Source organism: Otolemur garnettii, unplaced genomic scaffold, assembly GCF_000181295.1.
Source record: "Otolemur garnettii isolate 467f Iridium unplaced genomic scaffold, OtoGar3 scaffold00073, whole genome shotgun sequence".
In the NCBI taxonomy this organism is placed as follows: Eukaryota; Metazoa; Chordata; class Mammalia; order Primates; family Galagidae; genus Otolemur; species Otolemur garnettii.
This window is the reverse complement of record NW_003852468.1, coordinates 9,586,899-9,604,183: the sequence shown is the minus strand read 5'-3', so window position 1 is coordinate 9,604,183 and position 17,285 is coordinate 9,586,899. Positions and strand designations below refer to the sequence as shown.

Below are 17,285 nucleotides of genomic sequence, written 5' to 3'. Positions count from 1 at the left end.
GACTTAAGGAGGTGGTCAGTGTAGGGAGGTGGTCAACTCTGGAAGTTCCACTGTATGTCATCTCTCCCAGAACAGGCTAGGCTTAGCATTCAGCAAGGAATCGCCCATCTGGGTAATACTTTTATAATGTACAAAAACATGTTCACACCTATCGTCTGTTCTCATTCTTGCTACAGTTCTGTCAAGTAATAAGTGTCAGCGTAAATGACCTTATTACCTTAAGGTAATAATGTTTTAACAGAAGAGACAAAAGCTCAGAGAAAGTACTTTTTTTTAGTTCTTTGCCTCAAGTCACATGCTTAGTGCCTGAAAGGGGGTGTCAGTCCATATCTGTTGAGCTTCTGCTGTGTTCCAGGCAGAGCACTTGAACCCTAGGCACCTGATGCCCTTTAAATCTCACAGCAGCCCCACATTACCCCCGTTTCACAGATGAGAAAAGTGAGGCTCCGAGAGGTCAAGCAGTGTGCTGAAGCCTACAGAGTGACGGAAGTGCCTTAACTCTGCTGGGTGGGGGAGTCACTTGATACGGATTGGCGGTTGCTCTGGAGAAGGTAGGCCGGCCCCCGACTCCCCAAAAAGACAGGCTGTGTGCTCTTGCTTTTGTCCATGCCAGGTAGGAAAGGTTGGTGTAAATTGGGAAAGATGGAGGAAACATCCATCACAAGGGGGATGTAATGGGGGCAGAGCTGGGTTTCTATTCCTCAGGGTAAATTTAGGTTCAGAAATCACCCTTAGTGGTGGGGTGTGTTGGGGTGCCTGAGGGAGGGGGAAGAGAGATCAGGTCTCAAAGGTTGGGAAGAGGAAGGAAGGAGAGAGACCAGGCAGGCCCTGTCAGCTGTGCCCAGCAGGGATTCTTGTCTGGTTCCTGCTATTATGGGAGAACATCTACAGACACACTCAGGCCACAAGGCCACAAAAAAGCAGCTGGAGCCTTCGGCAGATGCCTGGACCAGTCAGGGGCCCCTTGTACCTTCCAGGGAAGTGGGCCAGGTGTGGTGTGGGGCTGCATGTTGGGGGTTGGGGGGTGGGGTTGTATTAAATGAGCTTTCAGCTTATTTGCATGTCCTAATTAACCGTAAAATGAGTCCCAGAGGCAGAATTAAGCTGTCAGTTTCTCTCTGCTTACTTCCACCATCTCCTACCCATAGGCATTCCCACTGAGGTGGGGGAAGTAAAAATTTGGTGGGAGGAGAAATGAATTACCATAACCTTTCATTAGCAAAGCATGACATAGCGCCCTGTCAAGGCAGGCAGAATTCCTCCATCAGTCACAGACAGCCACAGTCCGCAGGCCTTTGATTGTCTGTGCAGGGACATGGATAATATGGGAGGATGGGGGTTTTGTTGTCTCTCTAGATTTGGCTCTGGAATGGATAGGGACAATTTGGGGGGGAGTATGAAACGCACAAGACTGGAAGTCAGTCGGAGCTGTTTGAGCTCTGCCATTGTGTGGCCTTGGACAAGTAGCTTAACTTCTCTGAGAATTTCTATGTAAAATAAGAGCAACAGCAACGACTTTCAGGGTGCAATGAGAAGGAAATAGGAACACAAAAGAGTTGATGCCTGGCACCTGTGAAGTACCCTGGCACCAAGGGTCACTTCCTAACTGCTTTTTTCTGGCCCAAGTTATAATGAATTTTCAGTCCCTTGAATCTCTTCTGGTTAACCAGAAGTCTCCTTTATTTTCCTGGATCCCCTCGAGGTCAGGAACTGGGTCCTTTCCATTGCTCTGTTCCTTAGCTCCCTGGCATCGAGAGGTGTTCATAAAGTTTGGTTCCATTGATCCGAACTGCTATGACTGGTTCACAAAACAGATGAGTTGCAGATGAATGGCTTCTTGGCTTGGTTTCCTATAGAATTATTCCAGACTTGGAGCTGGTGTCATCTTGAATAATTTGCTGGATGGCTTCTCCATCACCCAGCAGCCCATAGCTCCCTCCTCCCACAAATCAGTGACTCAGTGGTGGAATCTTCATTGTCCACAGACACACACATACACACACAAAACCAAAGGCAGCCACAGCCAACAAACGTCACCCAAGACTGAAATGTCAGCGTTCTCTAGGGAGAGACAAAGCATTGGTAAGGGCTGGCTCCTCTAGAAAGAGCTAGCTCAGTTGGCAAAGTCCAGGTACAGAGGAAAGGATGGGTTTGGGAGCCAGATAAACCCTCAGGTTCAAATCTTGGTTCTTTCATTGGCTAGCAACCTAATCCGGGCAGTTAGTATAACCCCTAAGAAGTTCCACTAAGGTATCTGGAGAACGGTGCTTTCAGGAGTCATTCTAAATTACAAAGAGGTATGCACACTACCTTGCAAATAGCAAGTGTGCAAAACAACAACAAAAACCATAAGCATTTTCCCTGCCTTCTGTAGTTTCCCCCACCAAAAACTAACTGTGTGGAGATTGGAGGGTGACCCTAACCCCTCACCTTCAACTCTGAGCTCTAAACCTACTCCCTCCATCTCTGCAGCTGGCTGTCCAGGAAGCAGGAAGAAGAGCCTTCTTTGTTATTTTGCTTCTCTAATTTGATATTAACGTTCCAAGGGCAGGAAGGCGTCTTGCCTCTAATTGCAGCTGTCACACCCAATCAGGCTAAGGGGTGATGGGCCTGGAGGACAGAGAGGGGAGAGGGCGTGCCCTCTTGGGCTGGCCTGGCCAGGACCCACACCCTCCTTTCCCAGCACGTGGGCCTTCTCTGCTGGGGTGGGAGGGACAGTGGCTTGCAAGCCCCAAATCTTCTGGCATCTCTCCCCAGCCCTGTGCTCAGAACAGCTTTAGAAAAGGCTGGGCATGGTAATCCTAGAACTCTGGGAGGCCAAGGCAGGTGGATTGCTTGAGCTCGGGAGTTTGAGACCAGCCTGAGCAAGAGTGAGCCCCCTCATCTCTAAAAATAGCCTGCCATTGTGGCAGTGCCTGTAGTCCCAGCTACTTGGGAGGCTGAGGCAAGAGGATTGCTTGAGCTGCCATGAGCTATGACAGCTCCCATGACTCTCTACCCAGTGTGACAAAGTGAAAAAACAACTTTAGAAAAGCTGGGCTGAACTGCACCTGGCCCTTCCCCCCACCCTGCCGAGTCTGGGTGAGGGGGAAACCTGAGGCCAACAGCATCTGGTATGGAAGAGGCTGCAGCAGGGAGCTAGGAATTTTAAGAGTATTTCTTCTGGGCTTCTCTTCACTGGTGAATTTATATGTTAATCTGTCCTGAGTGGGAGTTGAATGCAGAAGACAAGGAGTTGGGGCGGGGGCTCTAAGGACCATTGGGGAAGAGGGTAGGGAACTCCAGAGCTCAGCTTCTCCTCTGCAGTCAGGTTTGGACTGTTCCACCTCCTGCTGTGGGTGGTGTTCCTGGACAGGGAGTATATCTGGGCTTCTTTCCTCGCATGCAAAATGGGATGATGCCTGCCTTGGGTGCCCACTCACAAATGAGATCATGTTTATGAAAAGGCTTTCAAATGTGTACCATGCCACACCGGATCCTCCCGCTGCCCTGGGCATTTGGGGACACAGAGGAATGTGGGGGCTTCCCCAGCTGCTCCTTCCACACTACACTCATTCATCTGGTCTCTTGGGGGCCAGGTCTGGGCTGAAACCTCAAAGGCAACTATAAACAGGAATGTGTTCTGCCTCCCTACTGCTCTGACTCCCAGGAGGGCTGGGTTCAGTCTTGTGCCAGGGATGTGTTAAAAGGTTGGAGCATCAGAGATGGGTCTTTCTTAGGGGCCTCTCTGGGGAACCTGAGGCTCCAGTACCCTTTTCCATCCAGGATGTTCAACAGAGGTCTTTGGGGGCACTGGACAAATGTCAGAGGGATGTCCTGGTTTCCTTCTGCCCTCCCCTGCTGTCACCTCCAGCCCCACAGTGAGCAACACACACACACACTCTCTCCCTCTCTCTGGCTCTTACCTCTCCCCCTAACCAGCCCCTGAGACAGCCTCTCCCAACCACATTCCCTTCAGCCCTGCTCTGGCAACTCTGGCTTCTCCCTCCTTTCTGGGGAAAATGAACTTGGAGTTGTGCTTTTGAAAGCTATATTGCCTGCCCCCTCCTTCTCCCCAGGGGCCCGGCAATGGGGGGTGGGGGTGGTGTTGGCCCTTTCAGGTCAGTCAACTTCCTGTCTCTAGGATTCATACCCAAACAGCTGTGTTGATATCAAAGCCTGAGGGTGAGGGTTCCAGAGCCTTAGGGCAGCTCGTGGAGGAGTTTTCCCCTCGTCTGTGCTCCCCAGTGCCTGGGAAGGGGAAGTGTCCAGAACCCTTGGAATGGCCTCGCTTCTTAACTTTCTGGGAGCGTCCCACTCGGGGCTCAGAGACTGCAGGTGTCACCCAGCCTGGTTTCTCCTTCAGCAGCCGGTCACGGTCAGGCCGCACGCTACGCAGGAACTTCCTAAAGATGTTCGCTGTTAGGGCAAACCTACGGCCCAACTCCCGAGGCTGGCCTTTCTCCCGTTTGGGCTTGCCCACTCCCCCAGTCTCACCCTTCTCCCCACCCTTCTCCACTTCCGGCAAGTCGAGCCAGTTTCCCACCAGGTCCGCAAAAACATTGTCCCCTAACACCAGAGGCTGTCGATTCCGGCCCCGGGACATCAGTGTGGAGGTCCAGTCATCGGGTTCTACCTGCTCTTGCTCCTGCTGGACACAGCTGTGGTTCGGCAGCTGTGTCCTGGGCAGGGGGACTAACTCCCTCTCACAGACATCCCCATGGGATGGAAACTTGCTGGTGCCAAGAGAAGGCTGACTGGCAGGGGAATAGGCCACGGGCCTAGCAGGACCTCTGCTGCTCTCCCCTCGAGGGTGCTCGGGCTGTATCCCAGGACTTTCAGGGCAGCCTGGCACAGGCCCCCCTCCAGAGATCTCCAGTTGCTCTAAAGCTGTCTGCACCTGTAGAAGCTTCAGTTCTTGCAGCGCACCCATCATGCAGTTCATCTGATCCTGTAAGCCATCACCCACCTCCTTCATGGACATCTGCAGGGGAGAGAGGAGGCACAGGGCCAGTGAATCATGGGAGGGCTGCCCCTGATCACCCTGAAGCCAGGCCACCCACCAGACCCACATGTCTAGGGTCATCAGCCACCTGCCACTAACCTCCCTGTGCCCAGTAAAGTGCAGATCAGGGTTGGATAAAGGAGATAACATTAATGGCAGATGACTAGCTAAGGTAGGCTCTATCCTAAGCTATCTGTCTGTCTATCTATCTATCTATCTATCTATATTTTTTAATCTCCCCACCTACCCTGAGGTTGTGGCTATTATTGTTCCCATTTTATGGGCAAGAGCATTTAGGCACATAAATAGCTTTCCCAAAATTAGATAGTAAGAGGTAGAGCTGAGACCAGTCTGAAGGTGCAGAAAGTTATAGGGACCATCCTTGCTTGTCCTTTTCTGTGTCTGACCCTCTTTTTGCCTGAGCCTTACTGAAATGATGATGGTGGCGGCAATAACAATTTGAGAACATTTATTGTGTAACAGGAATTGCATTAAGTACTCTACTCACTTTATTTCAATTGAATCTTTATTAAATGAGGTTGCTTTTTTTTTTTTTTTTAGAGATAGAGTCTCACTTTGTCACCCTTGGTAGAGTGCTGTGGCATCACAGCTCACAGCAACCTTCAGCTCCTGGGTATACGCGATTCTCCCACCCCAGCCTCCCCAGTAGCTGGGACCACAGGCGCTCGCCACAATGCCTGGCTGCCTTTTTGTTGCAGTTTGGCTGGGGCCTGGTTCGAACCCGCCACCCTTGGTACAGGAGGCTGGCGCCCCACCCACTGAGCCACAGGTACCGCCCATGAGGTTGCTATTTTAACCAAGGAATAAACTGGCAGGGGTGAAGTAAATTACCTAAGGTCACATTGCTCATAGAGCTCAAACACAGGACTGTCTCACTCCAAGTGCTGTGGTCCTAACTACCAAATACGGGTTGAGCATCCCTGATCTGAATATCCAAAATATGAAATACCTCCAAATCCAAAACTTACTGAGCATGGACATGGTAGGGTTTTTGTGAGACATTTTATCCTTGTTGCCCAGGCTACAGTGCAGTAGCATCATGATAGCTCACTGCAAATCCTCAAATTCCTATGCTCAAGTTATCCTCCTGCCTCAGCTTCCTGAGTAGCTGGGATTACGGGTATTTGCCACCACATCCAGATAGTTTTTCTATTTTTCTTTTTCTTTTATTTATTTTTTTTTTTTTTGAGAGAGAGTCTCACTCTATCTCCCTGAGTAAAGTGCCATGTCCTCATCATAGCTCAGACCAACTTTAATCTCTTGGGCTCAAGAGATCCTCTTGCCTCAGCCTCCCAAGTAGCTGGGACTATAGGCACATACCACAACAACCAGCTAGTTTTTCTGTTTTTAGTGGAGATGGTGTCTCACTCTTGCTCAGCCTGGTCTTAAACTCCTGAGCTCAAGCAATCTGCCCACCTTGGCCTCCCAGACTATGTGAGCCACCATGCCCAGACAATGTTTCTATTTTACAATGGAGATGGGGTGTCTCTATGTTGCCCAGGGTGGTCTCAAACTTCTGGCTCTAAGTGATCCTCTTGCCGTGTCCTCACAAAGTGCTGGGGTTACAGTCAGTGCCCTAGTTTTGTTTTTTTTTTTTTTTTTTGAGACAGAGCCTCAAGCTGTCCCCCTGGGTAGAGTGCCGATGCATCACAGCTCACAGCAACCTCCAACTCCTGGGCTCAAGAGAGTCTCCTGCCTCAGCCTCCCAAGTAGCTGGGACCACAGGCACCCGCCACAACACCTGGCTTTTTTTTGGTTGCAGCCGTCATTGTTGTTTTGGCAGGCCCGGGCTGGATTCGAACCCACCACCATAGGTGTATGTAGCAGGCGCCTTAGCCACTTGAGCCACAGGCACTGAGCCAGTCCCCAAGTTACAAACATCCAACTCACGTATGACTCACTCTTACAAACAGAGGCTATTACAGGTAATAGGTAAATGTACCTATTCCAATTTACATACAAATTCAACATAAGAACAATCCTATGAACCTATTTTGTTCGTGATGCAGTGACTGCCTGTATAGAGTCACAAGCCCCCATACCCAAAATGAATTCCTTGTATAGACTTGGGGCCCATCCCCAACACCTCTCATTACATATATTCAAATACTCCCTCACCCCCTGCCAAAAAAATCCAGAATCCAAAAACACTTCCATTCCTGAGCATTTCAGATACAGGATTTGACTTGTGCCGCCTCCAGATGGCAGAGTAGTAGGCTTTAAGGCTGCTCTGTCTTCTATGGGCAGTGGAGAGGGTTGAAATGGACACGAACGGATGAGGAGGAGCTCAGATTCCCAAAGAGAAAGGGCAGGCCTGGGGTTTCCTTTAACTGCTGTTCACATCAGATTGGTCAGAAGGGAGACAAGGCCTAGAAACTCTTGTTTTGCTAGAAACCCTTGCCCAGTTCTTCCCAGCCTGTTTCTCTCTCTCAAACACCTGTCCTCTCTCAGCTGCTCTCTGACTTGGCTCCAACATCTTCCTGCCTTTTCAGCCCAATTGCTCTGCTGTCCTGGCCAAGCCAGAGTGGGGATCCTGGGGGCCAGTTCTCCCAGCCTCTTTGTGAGTGTCTAAGGCCTGGGTCCCAGGTGCCAGCTGGAAGGGGTTGAGAGATTGACTTGGGTGAGGGCCGAATTTGGAGGCTGGGGAGGGGAGGCTTTGTCTGATAACATTCATAGGGTTCCCAGTCCCAGGCCCAAGCTGCCTTGATTCCGCCAGCTCCCTCCCCAGATCCTGATCAAGTTACCAACAGCAAACCTCACGTTCAGGGACCATCTGTTTCTTAAGCCCCCCAGAGAACTGTGGGATCATCTTACCTCCCAGGCTTGTCTTAATGCACAGAGCTAAGCCCAGAGGGTGGAGGGGTGGAGGGATCGAAGAGCAAGCATGAAGGCTCTGCAGGGCTGGGCTGGCAGCTGACCCTCCCAGGCGTCTAGGTCTAAACCTCCCCTACCAACCCTGGCCCTGGCAGGGATGGGGGATCCAGGCTAGGCTGCCAGTGAGACAGCAGCACTAAAGGACAGGGGTGGACTGACTGTCCAGAGGGTAAGGAGGCCTTTGCTGAGGTGTGAGGATTGTCCACACTTTGTGCACATTCCCCATGACATCAAGAAGTGGTGGTTTGAGCCCCTGACGGCCCTGGGATTTGCCAGCTGCTTGGGCAAGTGTATGCCATTTGAGTGGTGGCAGCAGCAGCAAAGGACACAGAGCCCGTGGGGTGACTGTGCCTCTTTGCATCTACCCTCCTGATGCCTGCCTTTCAGAAGCACCCCGCAGCAGCTTACCAGCTCCTGAGTCAGAGCAGAGTCAGAGGACACTCTGAGCCCCAGACCAAACTCGATTCCTTCATGGCAAGCTGCTTCTCCTTCAGCGTCCCTGTTCTCCCCTCCCACCAGGCCACTTCTTTGAACCTCAGAGTCATTTTTGGCTTCTCCATCCAACCACCCCTCCTCCTGTCCAAATTAATCTGTACCATGTTAGATTCTTCCTCCCTTAGATGTCTTGCATCTTTCCATCCATCCCCTGGCTCCTTGAAGGCTTCTGGGCCACCAGACACGAGTGGCTGATGGATCTTCCCAACACACATATCTATTATCCCACTTGGTGGCTCTCCATCTCCCAGACTCTATTTAAAACCTGCAGTCAAGACCCTCTGTGACAGGTTTCTAACTTCTAGGGGATTAAACAACCACTCTTAACATTTTTATTGGGCATCTCCCACTTGAGGGCAGAGACTGAGATCTGTACATCATTATGTTACCCCAGAATCTTGCTATCATTGTGCACTTGCTACATAGCCATGAGGACCACTGACCACCCAAATTGTCCCTCCAACTGCTATCTTCACACAGTAACGCACTACACAGGGAGGAAGAATCAAAGCTGTTCCTTAAGGTTTCATTTCAGCAAGAGGCAAAGAGTCTGAGCTGGCAGGCTTCCTTCTAGAAGGCTAAACACAGCCCAGGTCAAAGGCAGTGGGAGGAATGAAATGACCCCATTCAATATCTTCCAGTGTGGAAAAATCTGTAAGAAATACTGCGGATGTTTTGTACATTTTCCCAGTGAGAATGAATGTGTGGGTATGTCTGACTTCAGGGCTGCCCATAAAACAGAGGCCCCATTTAAGTACACCAAGGCTGAAAATGCCCCCATATGGAAAATTATATTCCATGTTGGTTAAGAATTTGGGCTGGGGAGACAAATGGAATGGAGTTCAAATCTCAGCTCTGCCACATAGTCACTGTGTGACTCCGGCACATTAAAGTCTCTTTTTTTTGATTTCTCCATTCTTCAAAATGGGAGTAATAGTTTTTGCCCCCTAGAGCAATATATTGTGCAGATCAGGTGAGGTAAGTGAATCTCTGTGTGGCAAAAAGAAAGCACAAAAAGAATTTTGGCTATTAATTTAAGACTTCTTATGCACTTCCAGACATTCTTCCTCATTGAAACTTAACACATAGTGATGACAGGATTCCACTTATCATATCTGGTCCAGTCAAGGAGAAATCCATCTCTTGTCCTGCCCCTTCTCCCCCGGCCCCTGCCCCATGCAGGGGAGAGAAAAGGACACCTCTGCATCCTCTTGCCCACTCCTGCATGAGCTCAGCCGGCCCAGCCAGGCAGGACACAGATACTGAAGAGTGAGCGGCAGCTCTGAGAGGGCTGAGAATGGAAGGAGGAAGTCAAGTCGTGGGAAACTGGGAGGCTGGGGCAGTGGTGAGGCAGGATCATCTGGGCCTTGACTGAGAGGGGAGTAGCAGGATAGCTTTTCCCAACTGACCCCAAGGGACTGATGTTACCCAAGAAGGCAGAGCCAGAGGCCAAGCCGCTGTCTTCATCTAGAGCGTGGGACCTTCTCAGATCCCAGGGCTTCTCTTGCCTCAGGAACTGAAGAGGGAAAAGAGGGAGCAGTGTCGGGTGTGGAGCAAAGGAGAGGGTCAGTTCAGACAGACAGAAGCCTGAGCTAGAAAGTAACAGCTCGAAATCCCAGCTTCCATCCAGGCCATAGGGTGCTGAGATCCTCTCTGGCTGCCTAATGTCACAGGGACTCAGATTCTCCCTCACAACACGGACCAAATCATACCAAACTTGCTCTCAGGAGTCAGCTGGAGAATTCACAGGAAGTTCTAATGGGTCTTCATGAGTTTGAGTGATCTAACAGCCACCTCCCTCTCCCCACAGCTAACCTCGCACACACAGATCTCACAGGCTCCACCATCCAAGATGAAGCCCTTAATAAGTGTATCCCAGGGAAGGTTGTGGGAATCCCTTCTGAAAAAGGTCAGGAAAGTTCTTGTCATCCCTCTTCTTGCTGCTGCCCCACCCCACTGTCCATCTCCTAACCCCTAGGATCCCCTGGGCCTCCCAAGATTGCATTCCAAACATTTTCTGCAAGACAAACTTTAGTTCCTCTGTCTGGGTTTACACCAGCCCTAGTTTCCTCGCTGTGTGGGGGCTGCATGGCTGCGGGCACCTTCCCAGCCTTTGTGACACTAGCAGGGAGACCTGGCCTGGAGTCCCAGCTGGGTAACATGGCCATATGACACTGGGCATGTGAGCCAGCTTTTCATGCTCAGGTTTACTGTCTGTAAACGATCACCCCTCACATGCGTGCCTCTACCTTGCCAGAGCCCCACAGTCACCCTGCGAGGCTGCCTGCCAGGTGGCATCAGCCCACTTCCAACATTAGGAAACCAGAGCTCTGAGGTCTGGCTTCACCCTGAGTGTTTCCCAAACATTCTTCCCCAGACCGCCATCATGACTTTTCACCATATCTACATATGACCTAGTCTCCTATTTCATGCTTTCTTTTAATCTGCTGTTTATATAAATAAATGTATTTATAGTGGAACTTGCATGAAGTATTTTTTACTTGCCATGGACAGATGGTAACTGTATATATAGTACATATGTGAGTGTGTGTGTGTGCATTAAACTAAAAGTTTTTGTCTGAGTATTCCCCAGCACCATCTTGAGCGCCACTGGTCTATTGCTTGGGGTCCTGTGGCTTACTGGTGAGAGGATTGGGACCCCAAGGCCAGCAGCTGTCTTACTCTGGGCCAATGGGCTTTCCATGTCGTCATAATCCCTGACCTCTCAGCCTCACGGGATTGTTGTGAGAAGAAACCAGGGCACTCAGCAGGAAGTGCAGAGGGCAGCTAGCACCAGATGGAGAGGAAGAGCATGAAGTCATCCTTTTGAGGGACTACACGACCTTCCTTTCACTTCCTTTCCACCAAAGGCTTCTCTTCACTGAATCATCTGAGGAGGGAAGAGGAACCATTTGCCTGGGGCTGAAAGGGAACAAGCAGTTGGGAAGCCAGATACCACCATCCTGAACCTCCAGCCCTGAGCCCTCAGGGGGTAATGTGGGGTCAGCTGGCCATGGACAGCATGCTCGCCCTTGGCACTAGCCGGGCCCTTTGTGGTGAGAGAGGAGTGGGGATGGGAACGTGTGACGCAAGCATCCTCGGCTCTCTTCCCAAGCCTCCCCGGGCCCCTGGCTGATCCCACAGCTGTGCCCTCCATCCATCCATCTCACGCCCTCTCTTAGCTCAGCCAGAAGCTTTTGACACAGGCTCCAGCTTTGCCCATGGACCTGGCAGTGTGCCCTGCCTCACAACCCCCTCCCCCATCACTCACAAGATGCCACACTGTTCCTTTCAGCCCTGGGGAAGCTAGGAGGAGGTTCAGGGCCGGAAATGGGAAAAGACTCGCTTTTGCCAAGTGGCCCATTCTGCAGCTCAGTGAATAGGGACCTCACAGCCCTGCACTCTTGGCTGGAACTTGCAACAGGAAGGTAAAGTGGAAATCACGCCAAGAGCTGTAGGAGGGAGGAGGGTAAAGAAAGGCGGACTGTGGGATGTGAAATGGATGAGCCCACTTTCCCAAAGGAACCATCCATTGGGGGTCATAGACCCAAGTAACAGGCAGATGGAGAGAGAGGCCCAATGTTGCTTCCTCCGGGAGCTTGCCTCTTCATCTCAGCAAGCCCTCCTCCCTCTGACCAGCTTTAGCTCCTGTTCACTGCGTCAACCCAATTCCTTAGGTAGCCAAGAGACCTTGAGAAGTTATGTTCCTTTTCTCCTTCCTGGTTCAGGGCTTTATAATGTCTTACCTGGACTCTGGTAACAATCTTCTAACTCCTCCTCACTTTCCTCCCTCCCTCTACCTCTACCCCATACCACCTCCTAGACGCCAGGGGTTATCTCTGATCCTGTGCTCTCCAATGCACATAGACAAGGTCAGACTCTTTAGCATGACATCCCAGGCCCCCACTTAGTCTGCCCTCAACAATTTTTTTAGCCCTGTTGCCCACTGCTGTGCACATAGACCCTATGTTCTAGCCAAACTAATGGGTTGGCCTGCAGACATCTCACTATTTCAGCCTCCATGCTGATGTTGTTTCATTCTGCCTGGAATGCTGCTTTTCCCCTATGCCTGTTCCTACTCATCCCTCAAAGTCTGGCTCACACACTTCCTCTTCCATGACATGATGCTTTCCCGGATCTCCCAGTTGGCGGTTATTTCTCCCTTCCAGGGGCACTGAACTTGTACCTCTTTAATAGCACCAATCCCCTATTTCTATACTAGAGGTGTGTGCATACATGCACTGGGTTAAGAGAATAAGCTCTGCAGCGAGGCTGGCTGGTTTGAATCTTTGGTCCTCCACTCAGCACCTCTGTGACTTGGCCAAGTCACTTAAATCTGCCTTTATCTTTATTTTCTCATTCATAAAATTGAAATGAAAGTACAACTTCTGCATGTTGCTTTGGCAATTAAATGGCATAATACATTTTATGTCTGACATATCAATGCTAATATCGATTAATGTTATTATCTCTTCTATTAAACTGTGAGCTTTCTGAAGGTAGAATCTGTGTCTAAATTTTTTGTTTAGTGCTAGTGCCAGGTAAGTGTTAAGAACATAGTATGAACTCAATAAATGTATTTGTGAATGAATGACTCTTATGCAAAACAGTCTAATCAATCCATCATTAAGAGTTTACCAAGTGCCTACAACACACACTTCAGGCACTGTGTTGTACACAAAGGACATACATACAGTTGGGAGGCATCTTTATTGTCATTTAATTGTCATAGTAGCTGTATAAAGGAAGTATTTAAAAATCCCATTTTAGAGATGAGGAAACCAAGACATAGAGAGGTTAAGTAATATGTTAGGGGCACATTAGAGCCATGATTTGAGTTCAAGTTGGCCTGACCCTAAATCCTATGTTCCACACTCTTCCCACTGACCACATTGACTGTCTAGTCCCAAAGCCCTCTTCCTCTCAGCTTTAAACAACAAGAAAGATTACTTATGAGATCCTTTGCAAAACCCTATTTTCTGCCTCAGGTAATGTGCCCTTTTGCCCTGAGAGCTAAAGGCTATTCCTTCTGTATTTCCTCCATCTCCTACTTTTCTTCATATTGTCCTTTAAGCAAAATAAGCTTTTTCTTACCCACATGCCATAACCTCCTGAACTTGTGCCTTCTGAGAATACCCAGGTTTTCTTAGGAGGACCTTCCTCAGCCTAAGGGAAACCCTTCTGCTGCTTCCTGAATGGCTCAGCTAGAATGGACATTTCCAGAGATGAACTCCTCCAACCTCCCTCCTCCAGGAAGCCTTCTCAGCTTCACTGTACTTCGTGATCACACAGCCTTTAAGTATTCTATTTGTTTTGCACCAATCTGAACTCATAAGGAACAGACCCGTGAGCATCTTACATCTGTTTCCTCTGTGTGCCTTTGTCTGCCCCATTTGTTGGAAGCCCACAAGGGAGCCACGTGTAAGGAACAGCTGGTCCCAAGGCCTTGTGTTCTGGCAGGGCCCCTCTTTGGTGGCTGAAGGAGGGAAAGAGATGTGTTCCCTGCTGAGTAGTTGAAGCCCTGACCTTCTCATCCTAATGAAGAAGTGTGTCAGCTGCTGCTACTTCTGCCGCATTTCATCCCTGAAACCTGATCCACTTCCCCTTCCAGACAGGAGGAAAGGGCCAGCTCTCTAGACATCAACTTAATGGAGGCAGGATCCCCACACTCTCAGCCTTCCCCTGGTACTTACTTGGTATAATGCACATTTTCTGCTTCAGGGAATTGGGAAATTCTGCTGCTTTTGGTTTTCAGAACAGATTCTTCTGGTCTAGATTTTTCTGAACCAATGACAGGGCCAAGATGCAGGAGGGGAGCACAAAACACCATCAACAAAGAGAATTTCACAACCTGCTCATGTTTCCTTTTCCAGCAGATTTATCCCACAGTGTCTGCAGAATGTTTGCTTCTTGAAAGGAATTTAGTGAAATAAATATAGAACTTGACCAGTATTACATGAGGGCCATTCCCGGGTATACATCAACTTAGGGCAGAGCCAAGCAACACAGAGTTCTCCCGGGTGGCAAGGGGGGAGATCCTGCCTGGACAAACCATCTGCAATGGTCATACATAAACCAACTGTATGCTTTCCTATCCCATTACAGACCTGGGGTATTAAACAAGCCAGCACCTCCTATCTCGGCCACAACCAAACTGCACTGGATTTAATCCCTGCAGTCCTTAGAGGAAGGCTAACTGCAGGCTAATTTCCTCTACTTTCCCCTTTGCTATGATTGGGGATACTGAGGCACTGTGATTTAGCCCAGATAACTAAGCATCAAGCCAAGGAGTCAGGGTATGAGTGAGATTCAACTAGCTCTGCCTGTCCCTCTGCTCTGTCTCATCTCCAACCAGGCTGGCACTGGGGAGGGGAGAAGAACTATAGGGGGGGTGTACTACTCTCCCATCTGAGTGTCATTCTGGGACCCAGGCCAGGCATTTGGCTTCCTCTCCAAGAGAGTCAAAGGCTGAAGCTGCTCAGACAAAGGGCAAATGAAAGCTAATGGGGAGCTTGGGGCCTTCAGCCTCTCCCCTTCCTCCTCCCAGGCACTGGGGGCTCAAGTCCTTGGCAGAAGAGGGTGCAAATCAAGACCTGGAGCTAAGCTCACTGAAGATTCCTATTTGCCTTTTTTATTCTCCTGGCATCCAGACTGTGTCTTCCTCCCCTCACCACCTCCCACTTAGAGTTCTGCAAAAAATGCAAATCAGTAGGATTTTAAAATTCAAGCCCATTCCAGGAACACCCACAAACCCTCTATTAAGGCAGATCCTGAGGTGGGTGGTGTGGTCCCCAATTCCAAGCACAACGGGGAGGATTCTATTAGATTCTTTTCTCAGCATGGGCCTTGGACCTCAGACATTATCTGTGATGACCTTGACCTTTCTTTTTGGTATTGGACACATGAATGGGAAAAATGAGAATTATTTATGTGTGGGCTGGGGCCAGCCATCCCAAACCGACATAAGAAGCATGTGCAAACTAGTATGGAAAGAGGCATGTAAGTTCAAAAGAGCAGCAAAGGATAGTTCTGTCTTTAGCTGAAGATCTATTTCTCTGAGTCAGTAGCTTTCCCATCGGAGTGTCACCACAAAAAGACCCACAAAAGAAATGATCATTGATCTGAGAGGGGAGGCCCTGGAGGAGGACATCAGGGAAGAGTGGCAGGGCAACTTCCTCAGGAAGCTTCAGTGAGCAGACCTGCAGCTTCAAGCTCCGCCCACCCTACCCCCAAGCCGGCCCCTAACACACTGCCAAGTTCCCCCTCGCCCAGGAAGAGTGTAGCCTTTGCAGGCACGAGTAGGAAAGGCCGTCATGGAATCTGGAGAGCCATGACCTGGCACTTTCTGGATCCAGGACTGCTGTTGTGTGCCTGGGTGCCCCTGCCTCTGAAAAGTAAGAGGAGGGGAGGAAAGTGAGGCTGAGAAGAGTCAAGTACAAGAGAGACCGACTAAAACAGACAAAGAGTCGTCAAGGGGCACAGACAGAGACTGGTTGAAGGAGAAATGGGCAAAGTGAGCATAATGTCTGCTTGAATTCTGGTGGGTGAAGGAATAAGAAAGGTGGCAGGTGGCAGGGATGGGGGCGGCTGGTATATGAAGGCAGTGAGAACCAATCTGGCTTTGCCTAACATAGCTTTAGCAGACACCACTCCTCTCACTTTGGTGATTTTTTTTATTTTTTTTAAATCCCAGACTGAGCTACTTCTCTCAGCCCCTGCACCTCGGGGCCTCTGCACGCTCCCTGCACACTCCCCAAGCCTAGACCTGACATCTGGCTGGGCCTCCGCTGCTCCCGCTCGCATTCTGTCAGGCAGCGCCCCTCCTCCCGTGCAGGGCCCGTCCCCCGTCATTACAGCTGCCAGCCCCCTCCCTGCTGGCAGACAAGCCCGGGCAGACAGCCGGCCAAGTCTGCCCCCGCAGCCGCGCCAGCTCTGCCAAGCCCGGCAGGGCTGGGGGCTCAGGGCGGTAACAGCTCCCCTCTAGCAAGCGGTGCGGCTGACCTCCTGTCCCGGGGCAGAGACCGGGCTCGCACGCACCAGGACGCTAAGCACAGCCCCCGCACCCAGGCACCAGTGTCCGATTCCCTAGGCCGGGGTATCAGCGGCGCCAGAGTCTCCCTCAGTCTATGTGCCTGTCCGTCTCTGGGTGTGCCCTCTTTTCTCCCTCGGGTTATCTGTGTCACATTTCAGCTTGGTTGGCTTGCTCGCTCGCTCTGTCACTTGTTCTGATCTCCCCGCAAATCTTTGCTCGAAGTTTTCTCCGCGTCCCCTTCTAAGGACGGGCCCTGCCCTCTGCCTGACGGTCAGCGTCCTCTCCCCTCGTCTCCGACTTTGCTCTTCAGCTCACAAGTCTCGGCTCTAGCCGTCTCGGCGGGGGCCAGGTACCCGTCGGAGAGAAGCAGCCCTCCCCGCCCCAGGCGCCAGCTGCGCTCTTACCAGCTCCTGTTTGAGGCGGCGCAAATAGCAGTCCATTTCCCCTGCTCTCCTTCTTCATGCGCCCATTTGTCCGGCTCAGCTCCACGAGAGAGTCCCGGGGTAGGAACCCTGTCGCCAGTGAAAACTGCGCGCTCAGCGAGTTCTCCGTGCGGGTGCCCTGCGCCTGGCGCAGAGCTGCGCTGAGCCTCTGCTCGGAGCCGGGACTCAGAGCGGCTTCCCCAGCTGCGGGCGGCGCGCGGTCGCCTCTGGAGGCGGAGGGAAAAGCGGACCAGCCAATGAGAATTCTGAGGGGATGTCTTCAGCCAATGAGGAGAGCGGCCCGGGGGGGCCCGGGCTGGGCTGCTCCGGGAGGACCTAGCTGCTCTGTTTGCACAGGACTCGCGCGGCGGCCACCGCGCAGCTGGCAGAGATACCTGGTCTTGGCCAACGCGGCCGGGGGCACTATTGACGCCAAGCCGTACCAACAAACCACGTG

The 17,285-nt window shown here is 51.0% G+C and overlaps 1 protein-coding gene across 1 annotated transcript; it reads right to left on the bottom strand.

Annotated features, from left to right (window-relative positions):
- Positions 1-3,240: 3,240 nt before the first annotated feature.
- On the bottom strand, positions 3,241-16,967 carry FAM212B (family with sequence similarity 212 member B). Its single transcript, XM_003793886.3, has 2 exons — positions 16,811-16,967; positions 3,241-4,963 (listed from the first exon to the last, which is right to left on the bottom strand). The coding sequence occupies exons 1-2, from the start codon at positions 16,844-16,846 to the stop codon at positions 4,127-4,129; spliced, it is 873 nt and encodes a 290-aa protein (XP_003793934.3). The 5' UTR covers positions 16,847-16,967; the 3' UTR covers positions 3,241-4,126.
- Positions 16,968-17,285: the final 318 nt, after the last annotated feature.